Source organism: Muntiacus reevesi, chromosome 15, assembly GCF_963930625.1.
Source record: "Muntiacus reevesi chromosome 15, mMunRee1.1, whole genome shotgun sequence".
NCBI classification, from domain to species: domain Eukaryota; kingdom Metazoa; phylum Chordata; class Mammalia; order Artiodactyla; family Cervidae; genus Muntiacus; species Muntiacus reevesi.
The window spans coordinates 30361769-30383447 of NC_089263.1; the positions used below are offsets into that span (position 1 = coordinate 30361769).

A 21679-nucleotide genomic window follows, 5' to 3' on the forward strand; every position below is an offset into this window, starting at 1 on the left:
GAGCCTGAGCCACGATGACACTAGAGGGAGCTGTGACATCAAGATCCACAAGTCACCTGCATAGAAACTGCAGCAGGAGAACAAAAAACCAGGCTGGAGAAGGCTGAATCTCAAAACACGCTGTAGGTTCTCTTTACGGACACACTCTTGCTTCTATGGATGTGGCTGTGCCTAGTTCGTGCAGAGGGAAGGCTTCGTGTGCGGAGCACAAGCAGGAGGGGACGCCCATCCTGGGCACACTGACCTCTGCCTGCTTGCCCTCACAAGCTGCTTCTCCCAAAGAAAGCCAGAAGAACGTCAAAAAGGAGAGCCAGTCAGCTGATAGTTCCACACCCACCAACGTGGACAATACACTGTCACAAGAAAAGAGGCTGGGGGAAACCACGTGCTTGTCTGAGTTAATCAAGACGAGTGAGAACAGAGGAGAGGAGAAATACTGATTCCCATCAATTGAGCATTCAAACAAGTATATGACGGCTCCTCAAGGATGTCCTGTCTGAAGAACAAGGCATCCTGAAGCATCAGCCCAGAGCCCCCAGATACAGTGAGAACTCCTTAACCACAGGCAAATCACCTGTTGGAAAATGGGGGAAAAAATGCTTCCAGAATCACAGCCAAGTTAATCTCTTCTAAGACCTTCTTAGACCCGAGTCAACGCCCATAACCCTCACACAAGCCTGACCTTAGTGGGGAAACAGGGCTGACAATGGATTCCCCACACACAACCTGGGAAGTTTAATTCCAAACGTTCATTTCAACGCAGGAGCTCATTTTCTGTGTTGCTCCTGGCAACTACTCTGCATACCGTTGAGGCAAACTTGCCATTATAGAGCATTTATGTTTGTTATAATAATCTTAATCTAGCTAGATAGCTAACTTTAAAAAAGTAGACTGTGGGGGGCTTTGACTGTAAAGCCTCACTAAAAGCAGCTGGGACAGAGAAGACAAGGTTATGTGTCTAATGCTACTGACACTGTCAGGATGCCCACGATGCCTGGGACCTGTAACGAAGGTGTACACCTTCCACCCTTCCAGTACTGGGGAGTGGAACAGATATTCAGTTTAAGGCAATGAAGTAGGAAGGTAGGGTGGGGGGAAGGTGGACATTTGGCAAAACTGGATGGCTGTGGAATAAATCAGTTGTTGAATGGGGAGTGGTATTATCAGTCCTTACCTACGCGACCCTTCCTCCCAAAGGCTTTCTGAAATGCTGGTGTTTGAAGGGTCTGCTCTTATTTCTCATTGACACTCTCCCTTCAGGAAGCTCATGGCTTCAACCATCATGATATACTGCTGACTTCCACATCTACATTGCGATCTAAACTTACCTTTGAGCTTCAGATTTATCCATACAAGGGCCTACTTGATTTCTCTCCATATATGTCCCATCCTATAGACAGATGCCTTAAACTCAACATAACCAAACCTGAACTTTTTCCCACCAAATTTCCTGTTGTAGCATGCCTACTTTTGGTGAATGGCCCTGTTATCTGCCCCAGCATCTAGATGAGTTATAAAGTTCACTCTGGGTTTTTCCTCCATCCTCATTCCCTGCATCTCGTTAATCACCAGCTTCAACTGCTTTTGTTCCCATATGCTTTCAAATTCTCTTTTCTCCATCTCTATGGCTACCATTATCACTTGCTGGTCTGCTACCAAAGATTTCCAGCTGGTCTCCCCGACTCGACTCTCACGTGATTTCCCTCAAATATACCTTTTACGTAGCCACAAGGGCCACCTTTCAAAAAAAATAAAATAAACTTCCTAGGGGTTCCCCATTATCTCCAGAGGATAAAGTCCTGGCCTGGCTTCCCTTACTAGGCTTATTTCTCCCCTGTCTCCTACTTTTGCCACACTGAACTCCCTGCAGCCAGCGCCCTAATCCTACCCTCCAGGGGTTCTCTGATTGAGGCTCCTCTTCTCCCCCCATCTGCCTGAAGGATTCCCACTTATTTTTTTCTTTCAAGTCCTCACACGTGTCGTGTGTGCCACAGACAGAAAGTGTCAAGTGCCCCAGGTCTCCTTTCTGTGTTTAGCTACCTCTCATGTACATGTCCCCATTATCACAGCTGTCACAGCTTTCGTCTGTCTTAAGAGCAGATATGTGCACCTTCGGGTCCAGCACAGAGCCAGGCACCTGGTGCACGCTCAGCGTGGCCACACAAACACTGAGAGCGGCGACATCTGACCTGGTGTGGCCATAAAGCTCATTTACTCAGGATGGTGAGAATATATGATTAGCTCTTACGAAACAGATGGAAGCTGGCAAGCTGATGGGGAGGGGGCAAGGGCAGACAAATCTGGGTAATAAACGCTCATGACCTGACTACACAAATGAGTCATATCTGAACAATGGGGGCTGTCTGCTGAGTCCAGGCTGCCCTGGAGGCCCAGGGGTTTTGTGCTGTACAAACCCTCACAAAACAACACTGCTCTTTGTCATTCCATTCAATTTTCTCTTTTCTCCAAAGGAAGCAATAAGTATAAAACACAGGAGTCTTCAAAAATATTCTACATTAGCTTTTATTTTTCTATTATGGGCCCAGTTGGCCTAGTGTGCCTTCAGCCGACTTCCACTTTATCAGCAGGGATTCCCATTTCCAGCTTGCTCTGTGCACTTTACAGGACCTCGGTGAACCTTAAGTGAGATGATGTTGTGGGGAATGAATGGCAGAGGGACAAAAATGAGACATGCTGACGATTGCACACACAGTATACCATCTGTGCTATTCTGTCACATTACCCCAAAGCACAACAGCATATGGGAAGGGGCGAAGAATGAAAAGTGGCAATTTCTAAATTGATATTCATTATTTGGTATGACCTCACTCTGAGAATACAGGCTGACCACTGATAGATTTCAATTCTTTGATATGCCCAGAAGGAGTACTGCCTTACTTGCTGCTACAGAGCTGAGACCATACATGCTCAATGCTGTTACAATCATATTCAAAATGGATTAAGTGTTTACCATATAAATACTGTCTGGACCCCCAGGAATCAGAACTCCATGCTGTAGAAATCTGCTATGAGATCTGTCAGGTGGGTCAGGTATTTTACAGCTTGACTTGCTGTAAAATGTTCACATGCTCCCCCCCAATATTTGGGAGTCTAGAAAAGAAATTCAAGAAGGCAACTGTATAAGATTTCACTATTTTATTTGTGATTTGTACTCACTGAACTCTTTTTATGCTCCCACTCAGCATATGGAGCAAAAGAAATTCATGTGTGTTCCTGAGTCAGTAATTTAGGCTGACCAGGTGACACCCAGGATGATCACACTGGAGAAACTGAGGCACAAACCAGTTGAACAACCTGTTGAGGGTCCAGATTAGGAATTCTATTGGTTTGAATCCCAATTTATAATTCTCAGCTGTTTAGAAAGATGGTAACAATAACCCTATATGCAAAACAGAAAAAGAGACACAGAAGTACAGAACAGACTTTTGAACTCTGTGGGAGAAGGTGAGGGTGGGATGTTTCGAAAGAACAGCATGTATATTATCTATGATGAAACAGATCACCAGCCCAGGTGGGATGCATGAGACAAGTGCTCGAGCCTGGTGCACTGGGAAGACCCAGAGGAGTAGGGTGGAGAGGGAGGGGGGAGGGGGGATCGGGATGGGGACTATGTGTAACTCTATGGCTGATTCATGTCAATGTATGACAAAACCCACTGAAATGTTGTGAAGTAATTAGCCTCCAACTAATAAAAAAAAATAAAAAAAAATATAATTCTCAGCTGTGTCCTGTCACTCCATTAATTAAAGCTGTGGCTGTTTTCCCACTAGATAGTTCATTTTGATTCTTGGTTTACATGAGTACCCAAACTTCCCCTTTCGAAACCAACGTCCAGTAGAGACTTTAAGGCACTTCTGTATGCATTTCAGCAGTGAAACATAGTGAAAAACATAGGTCAGTGAAACTGACCTAGGGTGGCTATGAGTCTGTAGAGCTGGCTGCTGATCAGTCGCTTTCTGGGAAGGTCCAACGTTGGGCACATTTGTGTTGCATTATGAAAATGAAAATGGTTTCCTCTCTGTAGTTGGTTCCTTATCACTAAGCCAGCAATTAACTGCCTTATCCTATAGTCTGAACTATTGGTAAATTCCTACCAACCCCAGTTATTCCTATTAATGCTTTTTCATTTACTGTCTTGCTTTCTCAGCAACCACCCAAATGAGATCAACGGAGACTCTAGAGCCAAAATGCAATAAAAGATGTTGGTCTCCACAGTTCACCTCTACTTTATTACAAGCTCTTAACAAGATTCTCGGCATAGCTGGAAGAAAGGAAGCTGCTCCACTGCTGTGACGGGGAAGTGAACACCTTCACTGAGCTTTGTGTGCTCTCTCTGTGAGAACAAAGACCAGGACTACTTTAAAAAAAGAAGATACCTACGACCACAGAGTTGGAACTGCTGCAAAAATAAGTCAAAAATGTATACTTTTGCTTACAAAAGATTTTCATTGCCTTCCTCAAGGTAATTTCATCAATTTCTCATGTGGTCTCACATAGCAGCATTTGTTAGAAAATGATCTCATAACAACAGTGAAAAAAGAATGTCCCATGGACACTGAGCCATAATTTTACCAACTGTCCACCCTGCTTCTAGGCAAAAGGCTGTCATTTGTCCACTCAAGGATAACACTGAGGAACAGCAGGGCCAATTCACTGACTCAGGTATGATCTAATAGGACAAGTTCCATGTAGGAATGAAGAGGTAGCTTGCCATAAAAGTTGATGACAATATGCAAAAGTAATTGTTCCTCTCTGTTCTCAGGTTCTTCCTGTTTGGAATGATGCAGGCCTGCCCTTTCAAAGTTGAAGAGTGTACTTTGAAGATTACGTGTTTGTTCAGTGGCTACCCAGATTCTTTGAAAGGTGGCAAAAGTAAGGTGGATTTTATTTAGAACAGGGAAGTTAAGGGCTGGAGGCCAGCCAACATGCAGCCACAGAGACAGACGGTCCAATCTACTGCATGGTGACTCACCAAATGGTGATGAGGGGATGAAAGGAGACATGAATGACACAAACAGGAGCTGAAGGCTAAATACTGTCTAGGAATCAATGTGGTCTTTTCTTCACCAAAACTCTTAAAAATGCACTATGCTCACTGTCTCCTCAGCCTCCCTGTTCCACACTTCCCTGACTCACTGCATTTAATATCCACTTCCACTGCTACCAAGACTGTATTTTTTTTTTTTTTTTAAGGTTTACCAGAGATTCAACTCCTGCCTTCTCCTTATATTGCTCAAACCTCCCTGAATCTTCAACTTTGATCTGTGGGTTCTTGTCCTTTGCTATATCCCTTTCAAATTCTCCTGCTTTAGGTCACTTAGCTGTGTGGGCCTTTTCCCAATATGCAGACTCTACCACTACAATATCACACATTCCCAGTTTGAACTAAATCAAGTTGATGAGAGCACTAGGTAACCTTGACCTCTCTTCTGAGTACCAAACTCATGTTTTCATCTGGCTACACATTTTCTCTTGATTTGTTGTCCCATGGGCACACTACACAGAGAGCTCATCTTTCTGGCTTTTCTGATTCATATTTCAGTTAATGGCATCACCATCCTCCTGGGGTTGCTCCTTCATGAAATCTTAGCATCAGTGCCCTCATCCTACATCCAGGCACTCACCAGAGATGGTTGACTGCCTGCCTCAGCTCCTTCACCATCTGTCCCTTTTTTCTGATGGTCTTATTGCAAGATCTCATCATTACTTACCTGGACTGTTGCAATAGCATAATGACTGGCTTCCCTGCTTCCAATGCTTCTGAACTTTTCCACCACAGTTTATTTCTAAAACCATTAATCCCTAAAATCATTAATCTTGTTATCTCTCTGTTTAAAAATCCTTAATGGTTTCCCACAAAACATAGAATATAGCCTAACCTCTTAAGCTCATCAATCAAAGCCTCTAAATTTGGCCCCAAATCTTCCCAGCTCCATTTTCCACTATTCTCTCCATATACTGTATTTACCCCTAAGAATAAAATGAAGTAGACACTAGAGGCCCTTTTTTGTTGGCCCTGAGATTTAAGAATGTTAAAATGACTTCTTTCATTTATTAATCTTTATCTTTATATCTTCACACCACTCTTAACCTTTACTATAATGTCTTGTTTAAAAGTTACTTATGCCTTTGTCTTTCCCACCGGAATACATGCTCTTTGAGGGCAAGGCTTTTGCCTTTATTCATATGTATTTCTGTAAATGCATACAGATATTACAATGTTTTATACAGTCAATGTTTGCTGAAAGGTCAAGTAATATTTATTGAATGCCCACTATGTATGCAACACTATTATATTAGTATATAATGCTGTCTAATGCTAAGGATATTAGATTAATAATATAATAAAGATATATGGATTAGCAAGCCATGTTCCCTGCTGCAGGGAACTCAAGTATAACAGTGGGGAGGGGAGGCATGTTACTTTAATTGGGTAATGGTAGTATTGAATGGGCTTCTCAGGTGGCACAAGTGGTAAAGAGCCTGCCTGTAAATGCAGGCAACATAAGAGACGCAGGTTCAATCCCTGGGTAGGGAAGATTCCCTGGAGGAGGGCATGGCAACCCACTCCAGTATTCTTGCCTGGAGAATCCCACAGACAGAGGAACCTGGGGGGCTACAGTCCATAGGGTCGCAAAGAGTCAGACATGCCTGAAGTGACTGAGCATAGCACAGCACAGTACTGTAGAACTGTAGCAAGATAGAACAGTGGTAGAGAAATCCACTACATATAGAGTGGGCACACAGAGAGGAGCCATCAACATATTCTCAGAAGATCAGAGAAAAAAATTCACAGAGCTGGATTCCTTAAGAAAATATAGGAGTTTTCTGGGCTTCCCTAGTGACTCAGATGGTAAAGAATCTGCCTGCAATGTAGGAGATGCAGGTTTGATCCTTGGTTGGGGAAGATTCCCTGTGGAGAGGAACGGCCACCCACTCCAGTATTCTTGCCTGGAGAATCCCATGGATAGAGGAGCCTGGTGAGTTACAGTCAGTGGGGTGGCAAAGAGCAGGACATGACTGAGTGAGGGGTTTTCTAGGTACGTGAGAAGGGAGTGGTGGAATGAGAAGCTACCATTTACTGAATACTTACTCTGTGTCAAATGATGCTCTGAGTACTATATACATCTCTAGGTACAACTGACTCTTGTGATTTTTCACAACGGCTTTAGGGAGAATGCAGTATTTTCTCCATTTTACGAATAAAGATAATGGGCTTAGAAAAGGCAACTAACTGGGCCAAGGTAACACAGCTCATAAGATAGCTAAAGTACAAATTTAAACACGAGTCTTTCTGACAACAATCTAAATTCTTAACCGCTATATCAACAGTCCTGAAATATTGTGGAGGAACCACCTGAAGGTGCTTAACAGTGTAGTTGCCCAGGCCTCACTTTCAGAAATGCTGATTCTGTAGGTGTGAGATGGGATCAAGGCAAGCACATTTTTAATGAGGATCCCACAGGTGATTCTGAAATAGGTTACCTGTACAGACAGTGCTCTTCCCAGAAAAGCAGTCCAAAGGGAGGAACTGGTGAGTGCAAAGCTGGGTAGCATGAAGCAGGAGCTATTTATAATTTGTGTTCAGAGGATGGGACTACAGAGATAATAAGTAAGGACACCTGTGTCTTCAAGAAGCTCACTATCAAATAATCCATAATCTTCAATTCCTTAGTTTTTTTACTGAAAGGACATTATGACATCATTTTTTAAACAAAATAAAAACTGTCCATAATCATTACTCCTCTAACACAGAAATCATTTATATATTACCATTTTGTAGGTCAATTCTTTTTTTAAGTTATGGTTACAATATTTGGTATTCTGTTATTCTAATGTGACATTTAATCAATGTAACAAATGTTTTCCATGATTTTAAATAATCTTCATAATAAAATTTTTAATTGCTGAAAACATTTCATTGGGCTAATACACCATAATTTATTACATTGTTTCCTTAATATCAGGCACTTAGTTTGTTTCCAGTTTTTGGCAGTACTAAAATTCTGAAGGATTGTTACACTTAGTAGCTTTCTCTCATAAATTTAAGGAATGCAGAGCCTATTAAAATATGCTCAGGCTAGTGCCTAATATTAAGAATAATAGTGAATGACCAAAAGAATGTTGAGAAGTAACTTTCCATTATTGTTAAAAACACTAATGCATTATTTTATTATATTTTATATAAACTTCATAATTTACAAAAACAGTTTCACTATATAAACACATACACATATAACAATCTCATGAGGTAGGTAGGGCAGTGAAAAGCAAGACAGGTTATATGACTTGCTTGGGTATACACAATGACAGATAGAGAATCTGCACTCACATTAGTTGACTACTTTCCTTTATTCTATATTGTGATGTCTTTTAGTTTAAGACAAAGGAAAATCATAAAGATAGTCACATTGAATGAAAAACAGAATAAAGCTATGAATTGAATTGTGTCTTCTCAAGACTCACATGTTAAAGCCCCAACACGCAATGTGACATACTCTCTCCCCTACCCTCCCAAGTGCGGACATAAGGACACAGCTAGAAGCCAGGAAGAGAATCTTCCTTTCCAGTCTCCAAAAATAGGAGAAAATATATCCAGTCTATGGTATTTTGTTATGGTGGCCCAAGCAGACAAAGATTTTGTTGCTGAGAAGTAGGGTACTGCTGTAAGCAGTATTCCAAAATGCAGAAAGAAGTAGCTTTAGAATTGGGTAGAAGCTGAAAGAGTTTTAAAAGTCATGATAGAAAAAGCTTAGAAACTTATGAACTGACTGTTGCTAGAAATATGGACATTAAGGGTGATTCTGGTGAGGTCTCAGAAATGAGGAACATTCATTAGAAACTAGGAAAAAAGGTGAGATTTCTTTAAAAATGGCAAAGAACTTGGCTAAACTCTGTTCCAGCATTTTGTTAAGGCAGAACTTGTGAGTAATGAAATTGGATATTTAGCTGAGAGACAAAGTATTAAAGGAACAACTTGCTTCCTTTTGACTGCTTATAGTGAAGTGCAGAGGGAGAAAGAGTTGAAGAAGGAATTGTTAAGCAGCAAGGAACCAGAATTTGAAGATTTAGAAAACTCTCAGCCTACCCACACCACAAAAAATTAGAAAACTTGTTCTAAAGAGAATACTAAGGGTGTAGCAGAACAGCCATTTGATAAGGAGACAGACTGTGACTCGTGGACTTAATCAGCCATCTCAGCAGAAGCCAGAAATAGAGATGGGGTTACACCGGGAAAGGCACTGTCAGTTTGAACTAAAGGGACAGAGAAAGCTGGGTGGAATGAAGGAAGGCTAATGGATTCTCCAGGAGTGGATCACAGAGCTATTTAGCTGTGAATGTGCACTGTTCTTTAAGGAGAGGGAAGAATGACCCTGAAAAGGTGTTTCAGGGATCAACATAGGGCTGCTGCTCCCACCACAGGCCCAGAAGCAAGGCTGTTTCCTCCTTGGTTTTGAAGGGCCGGGCTGCCTCTCCAGATTGGGAAGGCCAGGACGGACCTGCCCAGAGGCTCAGGGGCAGGCTGCCCTGGCAGTCATGTGGGCAGGTCCTTACAAAAACCCAAAGGATAAGGGTGCCCAGCAGAGACACAGATGATTCTGTCACCCCAGTGGGCCTGAAAGACAGAGTACTGAGTCCAAGAGGATTGTTCTGGAAACTTAATATCTAATGGAATTTGTCTTGCAAGATTTTGGGCTTGCTGGAACCCATCATCCCCTCCTTCCTTCTGATTTCTCCCTTTTAGAATGGGACAGTTTATCCCATGCTTGCCCACCACTGTATTTTGGGAGCATATGACTTGACTAGTTTCATAGGTTTATAGTTGAGGAGGCAATTTGCCTCAGGATTTATCAGACCTTGAGTTTTACACGTATCTGATTTCTATGATATTTAGATGAGACTTTGGACTTGAGTTGATGCTAGAATGAGTTACCTATGGGGCTGTTAGGATGGATTGAACATATTTTGCATGTGATAAGAACATGAATTTTTGCGGGGGTCAGGGGCAGAATGTTATGGACTGAATCATGAACCCTCAAATTCATACGTTGATGTGTTAACCTCCAGTGTTAACTATATTTGGAGATAGGACCTATAAAGAAGCAATTAGAGTTAACTGAGAGTAAAAGGGTGGGGCCTTGATATGGATTAGTGTCCTTATAAGAAGAGACACAGGTGGCCCTAGCGGTAAATAACCTGTCTACGAATGCAGGAGACATAAGAGATGCGGGTTCAATCCCTGGTTGGGAAGATCCCTTGGAGGAGGACACAGCAGGAGAGTCTCATGGACAGAGCAGCCTGGCGGGCTACAGTCCACAGGGTCGCACAGAGTTGGACACTACTAAAGTGACTTAGTATGCATAAGAAGAGACACAAAAGAGCTCCAACCCCCTGAGCCGTGTGAGGAATTAGAAAGAAGGCAGCCATCTCCAAGGCAGAAAGAGAGCCCTCACTAGAAACTAAATCAGTTGGAACCTTGATCTTGGACTTTCCAGCATTCAGAACTGTGAGAAAATAAATTTATGTTGTTTAAGTCATCCATTCTTAGTATTTTGTTATGGCAGCCTGAGCAAACTAAGACAACACCCAAAGTTAAGATCGTAATGCTCTGTCACCACAGTGGATTTGGTATTTAAGGAGCAGTGGTATTTAAAGAGCAGTATCCTTTGACTTTCAAATTATTAAATTCCAGCACCAACTTCCTTTTGTAACATTTTAAAAGAACTTTTAGTCTCTTGAACAGACATAGAGAACAGACTTGTGGTGTGGGGTGTATGTGTGTGGGGGTGGAGTGAGGGAGGGATAGACTAGGAGTTTGGGGTTAGTAGATGCAAAGTATTGCATACGGAATGGATGGACAACAAGGTTCTACTATATAGCAGAGGGAACTATATTTAACATCCTGGGATAAACCACGGTGGAAAACAATATTAAAAAATGCATATATAGGTATAACTGAATCATCTTGCTGTATAGCAGGAATTAACACATTGTAAATCAACTACGTGAGTGTGTGAAGTCACTCAGTCATGTCTGACTCTTTGCAACCCTGTGGACTGTTGCTCCGTCCATGGGATTTTCCAGGCAAGAGTACTGGAGTGGGTTGCCATTTCCTCCTCCAGAGGATCTTTCCGACCCAGGGATCGAACCCAGGTCTCCCACATTGTAGGCAGACGCTTTACTGTCTGAACCCCAGGGAAATCCAAATCAACTATACATCAATTAAAAAAGAGAGAGTTGTACTTGCCTGGTCACTCTTAAATTTCATTAGTATGGACATGGATGATTTTAAGAAGACAAACAGTAAAAAGTTGTTTGTATGAGCCAACTGCTAGTCTTTTTTGTTTATTTCTGCAAAGGTAGGGCTCACAGTATCCTCGTAGCTTATTCCTTTATGGTTGTACTATCAATTGGGTACTTCTAGAAATGCCTAGAGGGTCTTCAAATAGACATTTATATTCACCATTTAGTGTAAAACATCCTTTCCCAAACCTGCCAACAACTCTCAGTATATAACCACTTGCCACCTGTTCTTTGGAGATTGCTTTTGCATCATTACAAGCAAAGAAATCAATACCAGGCCATTGATTTGGGAAAGAGACAAGATTGCACAGCAATAATACATAAAGTTAGTCAAGCCCTACTTCTCAGTTGTTTTGAAAGCACAGATAGTTCAATGTTCCTTTCTGAAATAGGCATTCATCCTGCATTGGCGATCCTGTAGCAATACAGGCCCGAGATAAATGAGGTCCCATAACTCCAACTAGTGTAACGGCTCTTGAACACTACACAAAATCTCAACATGCCTTTTTAGACTCAACAGTAATGTATTAACTTGAATCTAGATTCTCTCTCTGCAGTTTACCCCTCAGTTTAATTTAAGAAGTGTGGGCTGGGGCACAAGGTCACTCTGAGTATCACCAGAGTGAAGTGGCTTAGGTGCTACAAATGCAGAGAGCAGTCAGCTGAAGATCTGGTGCAAATACATGTTCTGTCTTGAAAGACGGGTAAGGCCAATCATTTACCTTATCCATTAACTTACTAAGATACCATCTGGTCTATCTAGCCAAATTAACATGTACAAGTCATTTAGATATGCTAATTAGTTTTGAACCAGTGAATAGAATCTGGAAAAAGGGACTATGCAAAGGGTGAACCAACATTATATTTACATAGAGATTTATGTTTTTAGAAACTCTTTCACATGCATTATCTCACTTGACCCTAATCTCAATCCCACAAATGTAAACATCTGAAAGAGGAGGAAATTGAGACTCAAAAGATTGTTGCTGTCTTGGCAATCAATAAAGGGAGGAAGCTAAGGGATAGTGAAAGAAATGAATACCAATCACTAGGTATTTTGTTTTCTTGCAGCCAAATAGCCCCATAAGATGGGTACAATTATTATTCCTTTCTAAAGCTGAGGAAACTGACACTCAGAGGAGTAACTTGTGACAGAGCTAAGTGGAAGAGTTAGGATTTGAACCTAGATCTTTGGAATTTCAAAGTCCATGCTTCATTTATGACATTGATGAAGCCTATGGCTTACTGTTACAGTGAATGTAATTGCTCAAGAACTCTTGATGCTAAGAGTTTTAGCCTTCTTAAATAAGTGGGCTGTCTGGAATGGGTGATACACATATAAGAAATTGATGTGACATAACAGAAAAAGTGTAGGCTATGGGGCCAGAGAGATCTGTTTAAATCCTAGCTTTACTAATTGCTAGCTGTGTGACCCTAAGCTTTATTCTCACCTGTCAAACGGATAAATAGATCTTAACCCCATGAACTTGATGTGAAGATTAAATTATATAACACGAGAAAGTTCCTTGTACATCAACAAATATTGATTACCTTCCTCTATAAAAACATTTCTCTCAAAAGCAGAGGAGTTAGAAAGCAGAGATAGACAAGGGTCTCTTATTTGCTAGGGAATAAAGACAGAAACATAGAGAGTGAAAGGCACATAATAGACCTCATTTGTACAGGAAATCTTTGCAAACAATCTCGCTCAAGTATTACCTACTTTAAGAAGAATTTTTTAGCATCAAGAGTCTGGGTTAAGGTCCTTCTAAGCTCCCACAGAATCCTGTTAACTTCTACCTTAGCATTAAGTATACTGTGTTATAAGTCTGTCTCTTTATAAATCTGTTTTCTCCAATAGATAATAAGTTAAGGCCTCTTCTATTACAATATCTGGTGTAAGGCAGATAATAAGTTTTTGCTGAATGGAGAAAAGAAGGGGGAAAAAAAAAACAGACCCATCTCAATAACAGTGTGTTGGAGAAGATTAGAATCAGATTTATAATATTTTCTTACCTTGACTGCATAGTTATTAAGTGGATCTTTTGCATACGAAGCTGTATAGTAAACTGCATCACCAGCCTCACAGCATGGCTTGTCACTGGTCAGCCTGAAGTCTGACCAGCTGTCTACCCCAAAACGGAGTTGGTCTTTCTGCCCAGCCATGAAGAGGTCTTCACATTTAACAGCCAGTTTCTTCAAAGCATCTGTATGAAGGCTTCGGATTTTACCCACCACTTCTTCACGATTCTCAAGTCCTCGATAAAGTGCTTGTCTCTGTGGCTTCTGGATACTCCGGGCCTGTCTACCAGAGGGACCCCGCCGGCTGGACAGGGACTCTGTGCTGTTGGAAAACCTATCCTTAATACTGAGAGTGGTTAGGCTGGAGATGCTGTTTGCTGCTGAGGGCACACGTCTCTCCTTGTGCAAAGGTCTCTCCAAGGAGTCATAAGACTCAGCGTCTAGTCCCTTGAGTTCATAGCTGACCGAGGAGCCAGCACTGCTGGCATCCCAGCTGGGGTCGATATCGTAGGTGGGATTAGCCATGACACAAAGGGTAGTTTCCAGGGACTTTTGGAGGTCTTTGGAGAGTGGCTCTGTATTGGCTCTTATAATCATTTTCTTTGGCAGTGGGGGTGGCGTTGGTTGCAAAGCATTAGGTGCTTCTTGGTCTGTTTTCCCGCCAAAGGCGATGGCATCATCCAAAGCTCCCTTAGCCTGCCGTGGATGCTTGGGAGGTATCATGGCTGCTCTAGATTGTCCTGGATTGTTTTAAAATAAAGAAAGAAGAAAAAAAGAATAATTAAGTAAAATTTTTGTACTGGTTACATAATTGAAACTTAGGCAGAAATAAACGTAGTAGCCATAAGAATAGAAGAAGTCAATGCCTTAATTCAAAAACAGTAAAAGAAAACAAAGAACAAATAGCTAAATTTAAAGGTAGAATTCAAGACCTAATGGGAGCAACAAATGTGAACAATGTCTCAGTATTTTCTTGCCATAGGAACAGGGCGATGGGTTTTGTTTTCAAGAAGGAATCCAGATTCTCCACTCGTGGCCCCAAGAGTGCTGTATTCACCACAGTAGAGTACTAAGAAGTGACAGACACTCAAATAACTGTACTGTGACAGGAGAGAGATGATAACATTTGCAGGTTAAAAAGAAATACTTGGGAGCATTACTAAAAACAATTGGGATTAGCAAATGAGACTGCTAGATTGGTGCTCAGATGATACCATTCTATTCTTTTAACTTTGTTCCAAAGTTACATTGTATTGTATATAACACTTGTCATTCTCCATCCAAACCAAACAAACGCAATTTCATAAACCATGCTATTTCATTTCCCTACAGAGAAGGATTCTGGCACCACTTAAACTGGTCTATGTATAAAGATCTCTGAGATTGTGGTAAGGGAAACCATGTGTATGAGCAGGCAACTATTGTTTCAAACATCACCCACAAACTCTTACATGATTCTGTTTTATTTGGGGGGGAATATAAACTGTGATTTGAGAGATGCTTGCATTTGAACTTCTCTGACAACAAGCTCCAGTTACAGAACCAATCACTTTTGTTTCCTTTCCAGAATTTATGCTTAGAAGATGAAACACGTATGTATGAATCAATGATACCTTCAGGCCTTATAATGGGGATGGGGCATTATTTTTTTTAAAGACTGAGAAATATACCATGAAATTTTAATAAAAGTTATTAAAATTAGTAATGTTATTAAAATGAAATAGTCACTTAATATTTCAGAGTTAAAGCATAATGCTCTATTATGGGTGGAATTATGTCCTCTCCCCCAAAATATACTTATGGTACTTCTAAATGTGACCTTATTCAAAAATAGAGCCTTTGTAGAGGTAATCAACTTAAGGTAATCAAGCATCCAATGACTTCTTAATGAAGTCATTCAGGTAGGCCTCAATCCAATATGGCTGGTGTCCTTATAAGAAGGGGAAAATGTCGTATGAAGACACAGGGAGGACACCATGCCATCACAGAGGCACTGCTTGGAGTAATGCAGTTGCAAGCCAGGGGTGCTAAGGACTGATGGCCACTGCCAGATGCTAAGCAGAAATAAGGGAGGATTCTACCCAGAATCTCGGTGGGAACATGGCCTTGGTAACACCTTAATTTCAGCTCCAAGCTGCCAGAACTACAGAAGAATAAATTTCTCTTGTTTTAAGCCCCCAGTTTGTGGTACTTTATTATAGCAGGCCTAGGAAACTATGCTCTTACTAATGATCAGACTGAACAGAAGGCATTGGATGGTCTTGAGGATGATAATGAATAAGGATGGTGGTTTTGTTTTTATTAAAAATAATGTCCTTGTAGCAATGCCAAGGGGAAGCACCAATATAAACTGTGATTATAATAATAATATACTCCATTTCCTATGCATGCAATCTGCTTCAAGAACACTTAAAGAGTTTACATAAACTATGACAATATATAAGCAAACCTAAGAACCCTCTTTCTTCACAAATGGCATGTAGCAATATTCTTTTACAAAGAACAGAGCTACATTACATATAAATAAAAAATATGTATATATAGACAGCATAAGACAGAGAGAGAGAAGGAGTATGAGAATGCGAAGCTCTAAGAGGGCCAGGACATTTGTTTTACTCATTGTTGTACCCTCCATGTTAAGAAACAAGGCCTAATTATAATAGATGCTTAATAAATATTTCTTGAATGACTAAAGGAATAAATATTTAGGGCTAAAAGAGAAAAGCAGGCAAAACTGTACAGTATATCAATAACCTCAGATATGCAGATGACACCACCCTTATGGCAGAAAGTGAAGAGGAACTAAAAAGCCTCTTGATGAAAGTGAAAGAGGAGAGTGAAAAAGTTGGCTTAAAGCTCAACATTCAGAAAACTAAGATTATGGCATCTGTTCCCATCACTTCATGGGAAATAGATGGGAAGACAGTGGAAACAGTGTCAGACTTTATTTTTTTGGGCTCCAAAATGACTGTAGATGGTGATTGCAACCATGAAATTAAAAGACACTTACTCCTTGGAAGGAAAGTTATGACCAACGTAGATAGCATATTAAAAAGCAGAGACATTACTTTGCCAACAAAGGTCCATCTAGTCAAGGCTATGGTTTTTCCAGTGGTCATGTATGGATGTGGGAGTTGGACTGTGAAGAAAGCTGAGCGCCAAAAAATTGATGATTTTGAACTATGGTGTTGGAGAAGACTCTTGAGAGTCCCTTGGACTGCAAGGAGATGCAACCAGTCCATCCTAAAGGAGATCAGTCTTGGGTGTTCATTGGAAGGACTGATGCTGAAGCTGAAACTCCAATACTTTGGCCACCTGATGCGAAGAGTTGACTCATTGGAAAAGACCCTGATGCTGGGAGGGATTGGGGACAGGAGGAGAAGGGGATGACAGAGGATGAGATGGCTGGATGGCATCACCAACTCGATGGACATGGGTTTGAGTAAACTCTGGGAGTTGGTGATGGACAGGGAGACCTCGTGTGCTGCAATTCATGGGGTCGCAAAGAGTCAGACACAACTGAGTGACTGAACTGAACTGAACCTATACCAAGTAAAGATATTGAATTAGAAATTTATGAAATTCCCACAAAGAAAAGTCTAGGACCATATCGGCTTCACTGATGAATTCTACCAAAATGTTTAAAGAAGTATTAAAATCAATCTTTCATTAACTCTTCCAGTAAATAGAAGCGGAAGGAATGCTTACCAACTTGAAATCTATGATAGGCCAATATTACCTATATAACAAAATAAGAGAAAGAAACCAATACACTAATATCCTTTATTACTAGACAGAGAAATCCTCACAAAATACCAGCAAACTGAATCAAGCAACACATAAAACAACAAATTTGGATTTATCCCAGAAATGCAAGGTTGGTTTAATATATAAAAACCAATCCATGTCATATATAATGTAAATAAAATAAAGAGAGGAGGAAAAAACCTTACATGGTCAGCTCAATGGAAAAAGAAAAAGAATTTCATAAAATCCAATATTTATCAAGATAAAAACACTGAACAAGCTGGAAAAAGAAGGGCTCATCCTCGTTCTAATACAGGGCGCCTATGAAAAACCTAAAGTTAAATCACACTTAATGGTAAAAGCCTAGGTTTTCCCCCACTAAGATCAGAAACAAAACAAAGATCCCCATTCTTGTTTCTTCTATTCTACATTGTACTGGAGAAACTAGACAGGGAAAGTATGAAAAAAAAAATTTAAAAAGAAATAAAAACATTCAGGTTGGAAAAGAAATAAAACTATCTCTATTCACAGATGCCATAATCTTGTACACAGGAAAGCCTAAAGAGTCCACAAAAAAAATGAGAACTAATATACTAGTTCACAGATTGCAGGACTTAGGATCAATATAAAAACTCAATTGTATTTCCATATACTAGCAATGAATAATCCCAAAGTTAAATGAAGAAAACAACTGCATTTATAATATCATCAAAAAATATTTAGAAAAACATTTAGCAAAGTAAGTGTAAGTGTAAGCAAAGTAAGTGTAAGACACTAAAACTACTTGGGCATTAAAAACTTTGATGAAAGACATTAATGACCTAAATAAATAAAAAGAAATTTTATGTTCATGGATCAGACTTTACATGTTAAGATGGAAATATTCCTCAAATTTTTCCTCAGAAAATTTAATGTCATTCACATCAAAATCCCAGCTAGCTTTCTTGCGGAAATTGACAGAACGACCCTAAAATTCATATGGAAACACAAAAGGTCTAAAGGAGGCCCTCTCCCCACCCAAATCTTGAAAAACAGAACAAAGAATCTACATTTCCCAACTTCAAAACATACTTCACAACTACAACAACCAAAAACTATGGGGCCAGCGTAAGAATAGAAATACAGATGGATAGAATAGAATTGAGAGTCCAGAAATAAGCTCTTATATGTAGGGTTGACTGGTTTTCAACAAGGATGCCAAGACAATTCAATAGGGAAAGAGAGGCTTTTCAACAAATGGTGCTGGGACAACTTGGTATCCACATGCAAAAGAATGAAGTTGAACCCCTACATTATAGTATACACAAAATTAACTCAAAATATATGAAAGATCTAAATGTTAAAAACTAAATCTATCAAACTTCTAGAAGAAAACACAGGAGTAAAATTTTTTGACCATGGGCCAGACAATTACTTCTTAAATAAAATACCTAAAGCACAAATAACCAAAAATAAATAAATTGGAATTCATAAAAACAAAAAACTTTTGTGCTTCAAAGGTCAATTTAAAAAAAGTGAAGACATAACCCTTAGAATAGGAGAGAATATGAGCAAATGATATATTCGGTAAGAGACTTGTATCCAGAATTTATAAATAACTCTAACAATGAAAAAATAAATAACCCATTAAAAGTGGTCAAAGTGGGACTTCCCTCGTGGGACAGTGGTTGAGAATCTGCCTTGCAATGAAAGGGATGTTGGTTCAATCCCTGCTTGGGGAACTAAGATCCCACATGCCACGGCGCAACTAAGCCCATGCATTGCAACAGACAATCCCACATGATGCAACTAAGACTGAAGGCAGCCAAATAAATATTTTTTTAAAAAAGCAGGCAAAGGATCTGCACAGACGTTACTCCAAAGAAGATATACAAGTAGCCAAAAAGCATGTATAAAGATGCTCAGCATTTCTCACTAGGTAAATGCAAACCAAAAACCACAAGGCATCACTTTATATCCACTAAGCTAGCTTTAATAAAATAGATGAACAAGTATCAGTAAAGATATGCAGAAATTCAAGCCTTCATACATTGCCAGTGGGAATCTAAATGGTGCAACCATGAAAATGGTTTGTTAGTTACTCAGAAAGTAAAACAGTTACACATGATCCAGCATTTCTAATCCTAGGGATATATTCGAGAGAAATGAAAACATATGTCCACACAAAAACTTGCGCTCAAATGTTCACGGCAACATTTGCGTACAAGAGCCCCAAAGTGGAAACAACTCAAATGTGCATCAACTGATGAATGGATAAACAAAATGTAGCATAGCCACACAACATAATATTCAGTTCAGTTCAGTCGCTCAGTCGTGTCTGACTCTTTGTGACCCCATGGACTGCAGCACACCAGGCTTCCCTGTCCATCACCAACTTCCAGAGCTTGCTCAAACTCATGACCATTGAGTCAGTGATGCCATCCAACCATCTCATCCTCTGTCGTCCCCTTCTCCTCCTGCCCTCAATCTTTCCCAGCATCAGGGTCTTTTCCAATGAGTCAGTTCTTCCCATCAAGTGGCCAAAGTATTGGAGTTTCAGCTTCAGCATCAGTCCTTCCAGTGAATATTCAGGGATGATTTCCTTAAGGATTGACTGGTTTGATTTCCTTGCAGTCCAAGGGACTCTCAAGAGTCTTCTTCAACACCACAGTTCAAAAGCATCAATTCTTTGGCACTAAGCTTTCTTTATAGTCCAACTCTCACATTCATACATGACTACTGGAAAACCATAGCTTGGACTAGATGAACCTTTGTTGGCAAAGTAATGTCTCTGCTTTTTAAAATGCTGTCTATGTTGGTCATAGTTTTTCTTTCAAGGAGCAAGCATCTTTTAATTTCACCACCTGCGGTGATTTTGGAGCCCAAGAAAATAAAGTCTGTCACTGTTTCCATTGTTTCTCCAGCTATTTGCCATGAAGTGATGGGATCAGATGCCTTGATCTTAGTTTTTTGAATGTTGAGCTTTAAGCCAGCTTTTTCACTCTCCTTTTTCACTTTCATCAAGAGACTCTTCAGTTCCTCTTCACTTTCTGCCATAAGGGTGGTGTCATCTGCATATCTGAAGTTATTGATATTTCTCCTGGCAATCTTGATTCCAGCTTGTGCTTCATATTATTCAGCCATAAAAAGAAATTAAGCCCTGTTGTGTGCTACAATATGTATGAACCTTGGAAACATTATGCTAAGTGAGAAAACCCAGTAATAAAAGACATATATCACATGAAATACTTAGAAACACATAAATCCACAGAGATAGAAAGTAAATTAGTGGTTGCCACAGCCAGGGGAAAGGGGGAATGGAAACAAGTGTTAATGGCTTTCTGTTTGGGGTAGGCTTCCCAGCTGGCTCAGTGGTAAAGAATCCACCTGCCAAAGTAGGAAGGGCAGGTTCAATTCCCGGGTTGGGAAGATCCCCTGGAGAAGGGTATGGGTAACCCATTCTAGCATTCTTGCCTGGGAAATCCACTGTACAGAGGAAACTGGCAGGGTACAGTCCACGGGGTTGCAAAAGAGTCAGACAACACTTGGCAACTAAACAGCAGCAACAATTCTGTTTGGGGTGATGAAAATGTTTTGGAATTAGATACTGGTAGTGGTCATAAAATTCTATTAAACTAAAACTCATTGAACTGCACACTCAAAAAGGGTGAATTTTATGGTATATAAATTGTATCTAAATATGAAAGCAAATCAACAATTCAGTCTTAGAAACCATCATAAATTCAGGTTTCATTCATATCTTCCCATTATTCTGTGCTCTTAACATCACAAAGGATGTAGGGGCTTGGCATTTATTGAACTCTTCCTGTGATGGTGAGGCCTCCCTCTTGGTGCTATCCCAGCCCTATTTTGCCTCAGCTAATGTGTGAAGTCAGAACCATAGTTTATTTACAAGATGACAGAAATAGGCTGTGTAACAAACCTTCATTTTCCATTTGCTGACTCAGAAGATGCAGAAGGTTAGAAGCAGTGAACTGCACCAGCAGCTTATCTTCCTGGCCTGACTACTGTGGCAATCTTCTGAAACCACTGTCTCCAGTTTTTCTTCCCTCACCACACTAACCATTAGAGACTTTATTCAAACACCAAATCTAATCATGGCACTCTTCCTGTACTTCAAAAATTCTGTCCTTGAGAATTTGGACTTGATCTTGAGGATGGAGTTTTGTTGCTTCAGCACAGAAAGAAAGCTTCTGGTTGTTCTGTTTCTCTCACAGCATTTTCCCGTGTGTCCTAAATCGGAGCTACCAAACTGCTTGTGGTTTCTCCAGCACTCTTGGCTACTTCATGCTCTGTGTCTGTTCTCTTGTTGACCCTCTTCCAGGAATGCTTTCTCTCTCCACTCATCTTTAAATGTTCTGCCTCTGAGGAATGTTTCTTACTCCACTTCAAAATTGCAAAATTGACCTCTCCTTCCTGGGGACCTCAGATGTATTATGTGAACATTTCTGTCTTAAGCACTTAGAATACTTGACTTGTGTCCCTATATGAATTCCCCATGGGTGTAATCATTGAGGGCAGACACTTGGCTCATTTATATGCCCAGGACAAAGCAAAGAGTCTGGCTGAGGGAGGAATGGAAGGA

The 21679-nt window shown here is 40.4% G+C and overlaps 1 protein-coding gene across 11 annotated transcripts in view; it reads right to left on the reverse strand.

Moving 5' to 3' along the window:
- PEAK1 (pseudopodium enriched atypical kinase 1) overlaps positions 1–21679 on the reverse strand; it is a 309359-nt gene that overhangs the window by 13357 nt on the left and 274323 nt on the right. For all 11 annotated transcript variants that reach the window (XM_065906976.1, XM_065906968.1, XM_065906966.1 and 8 more), the window contains one exon: positions 13342–14087. In XM_065906976.1, the coding sequence (XP_065763048.1) occupies positions 13342–14087 (746 nt within the window). The remainder of the gene's footprint in view (positions 1–13341; positions 14088–21679) is intronic.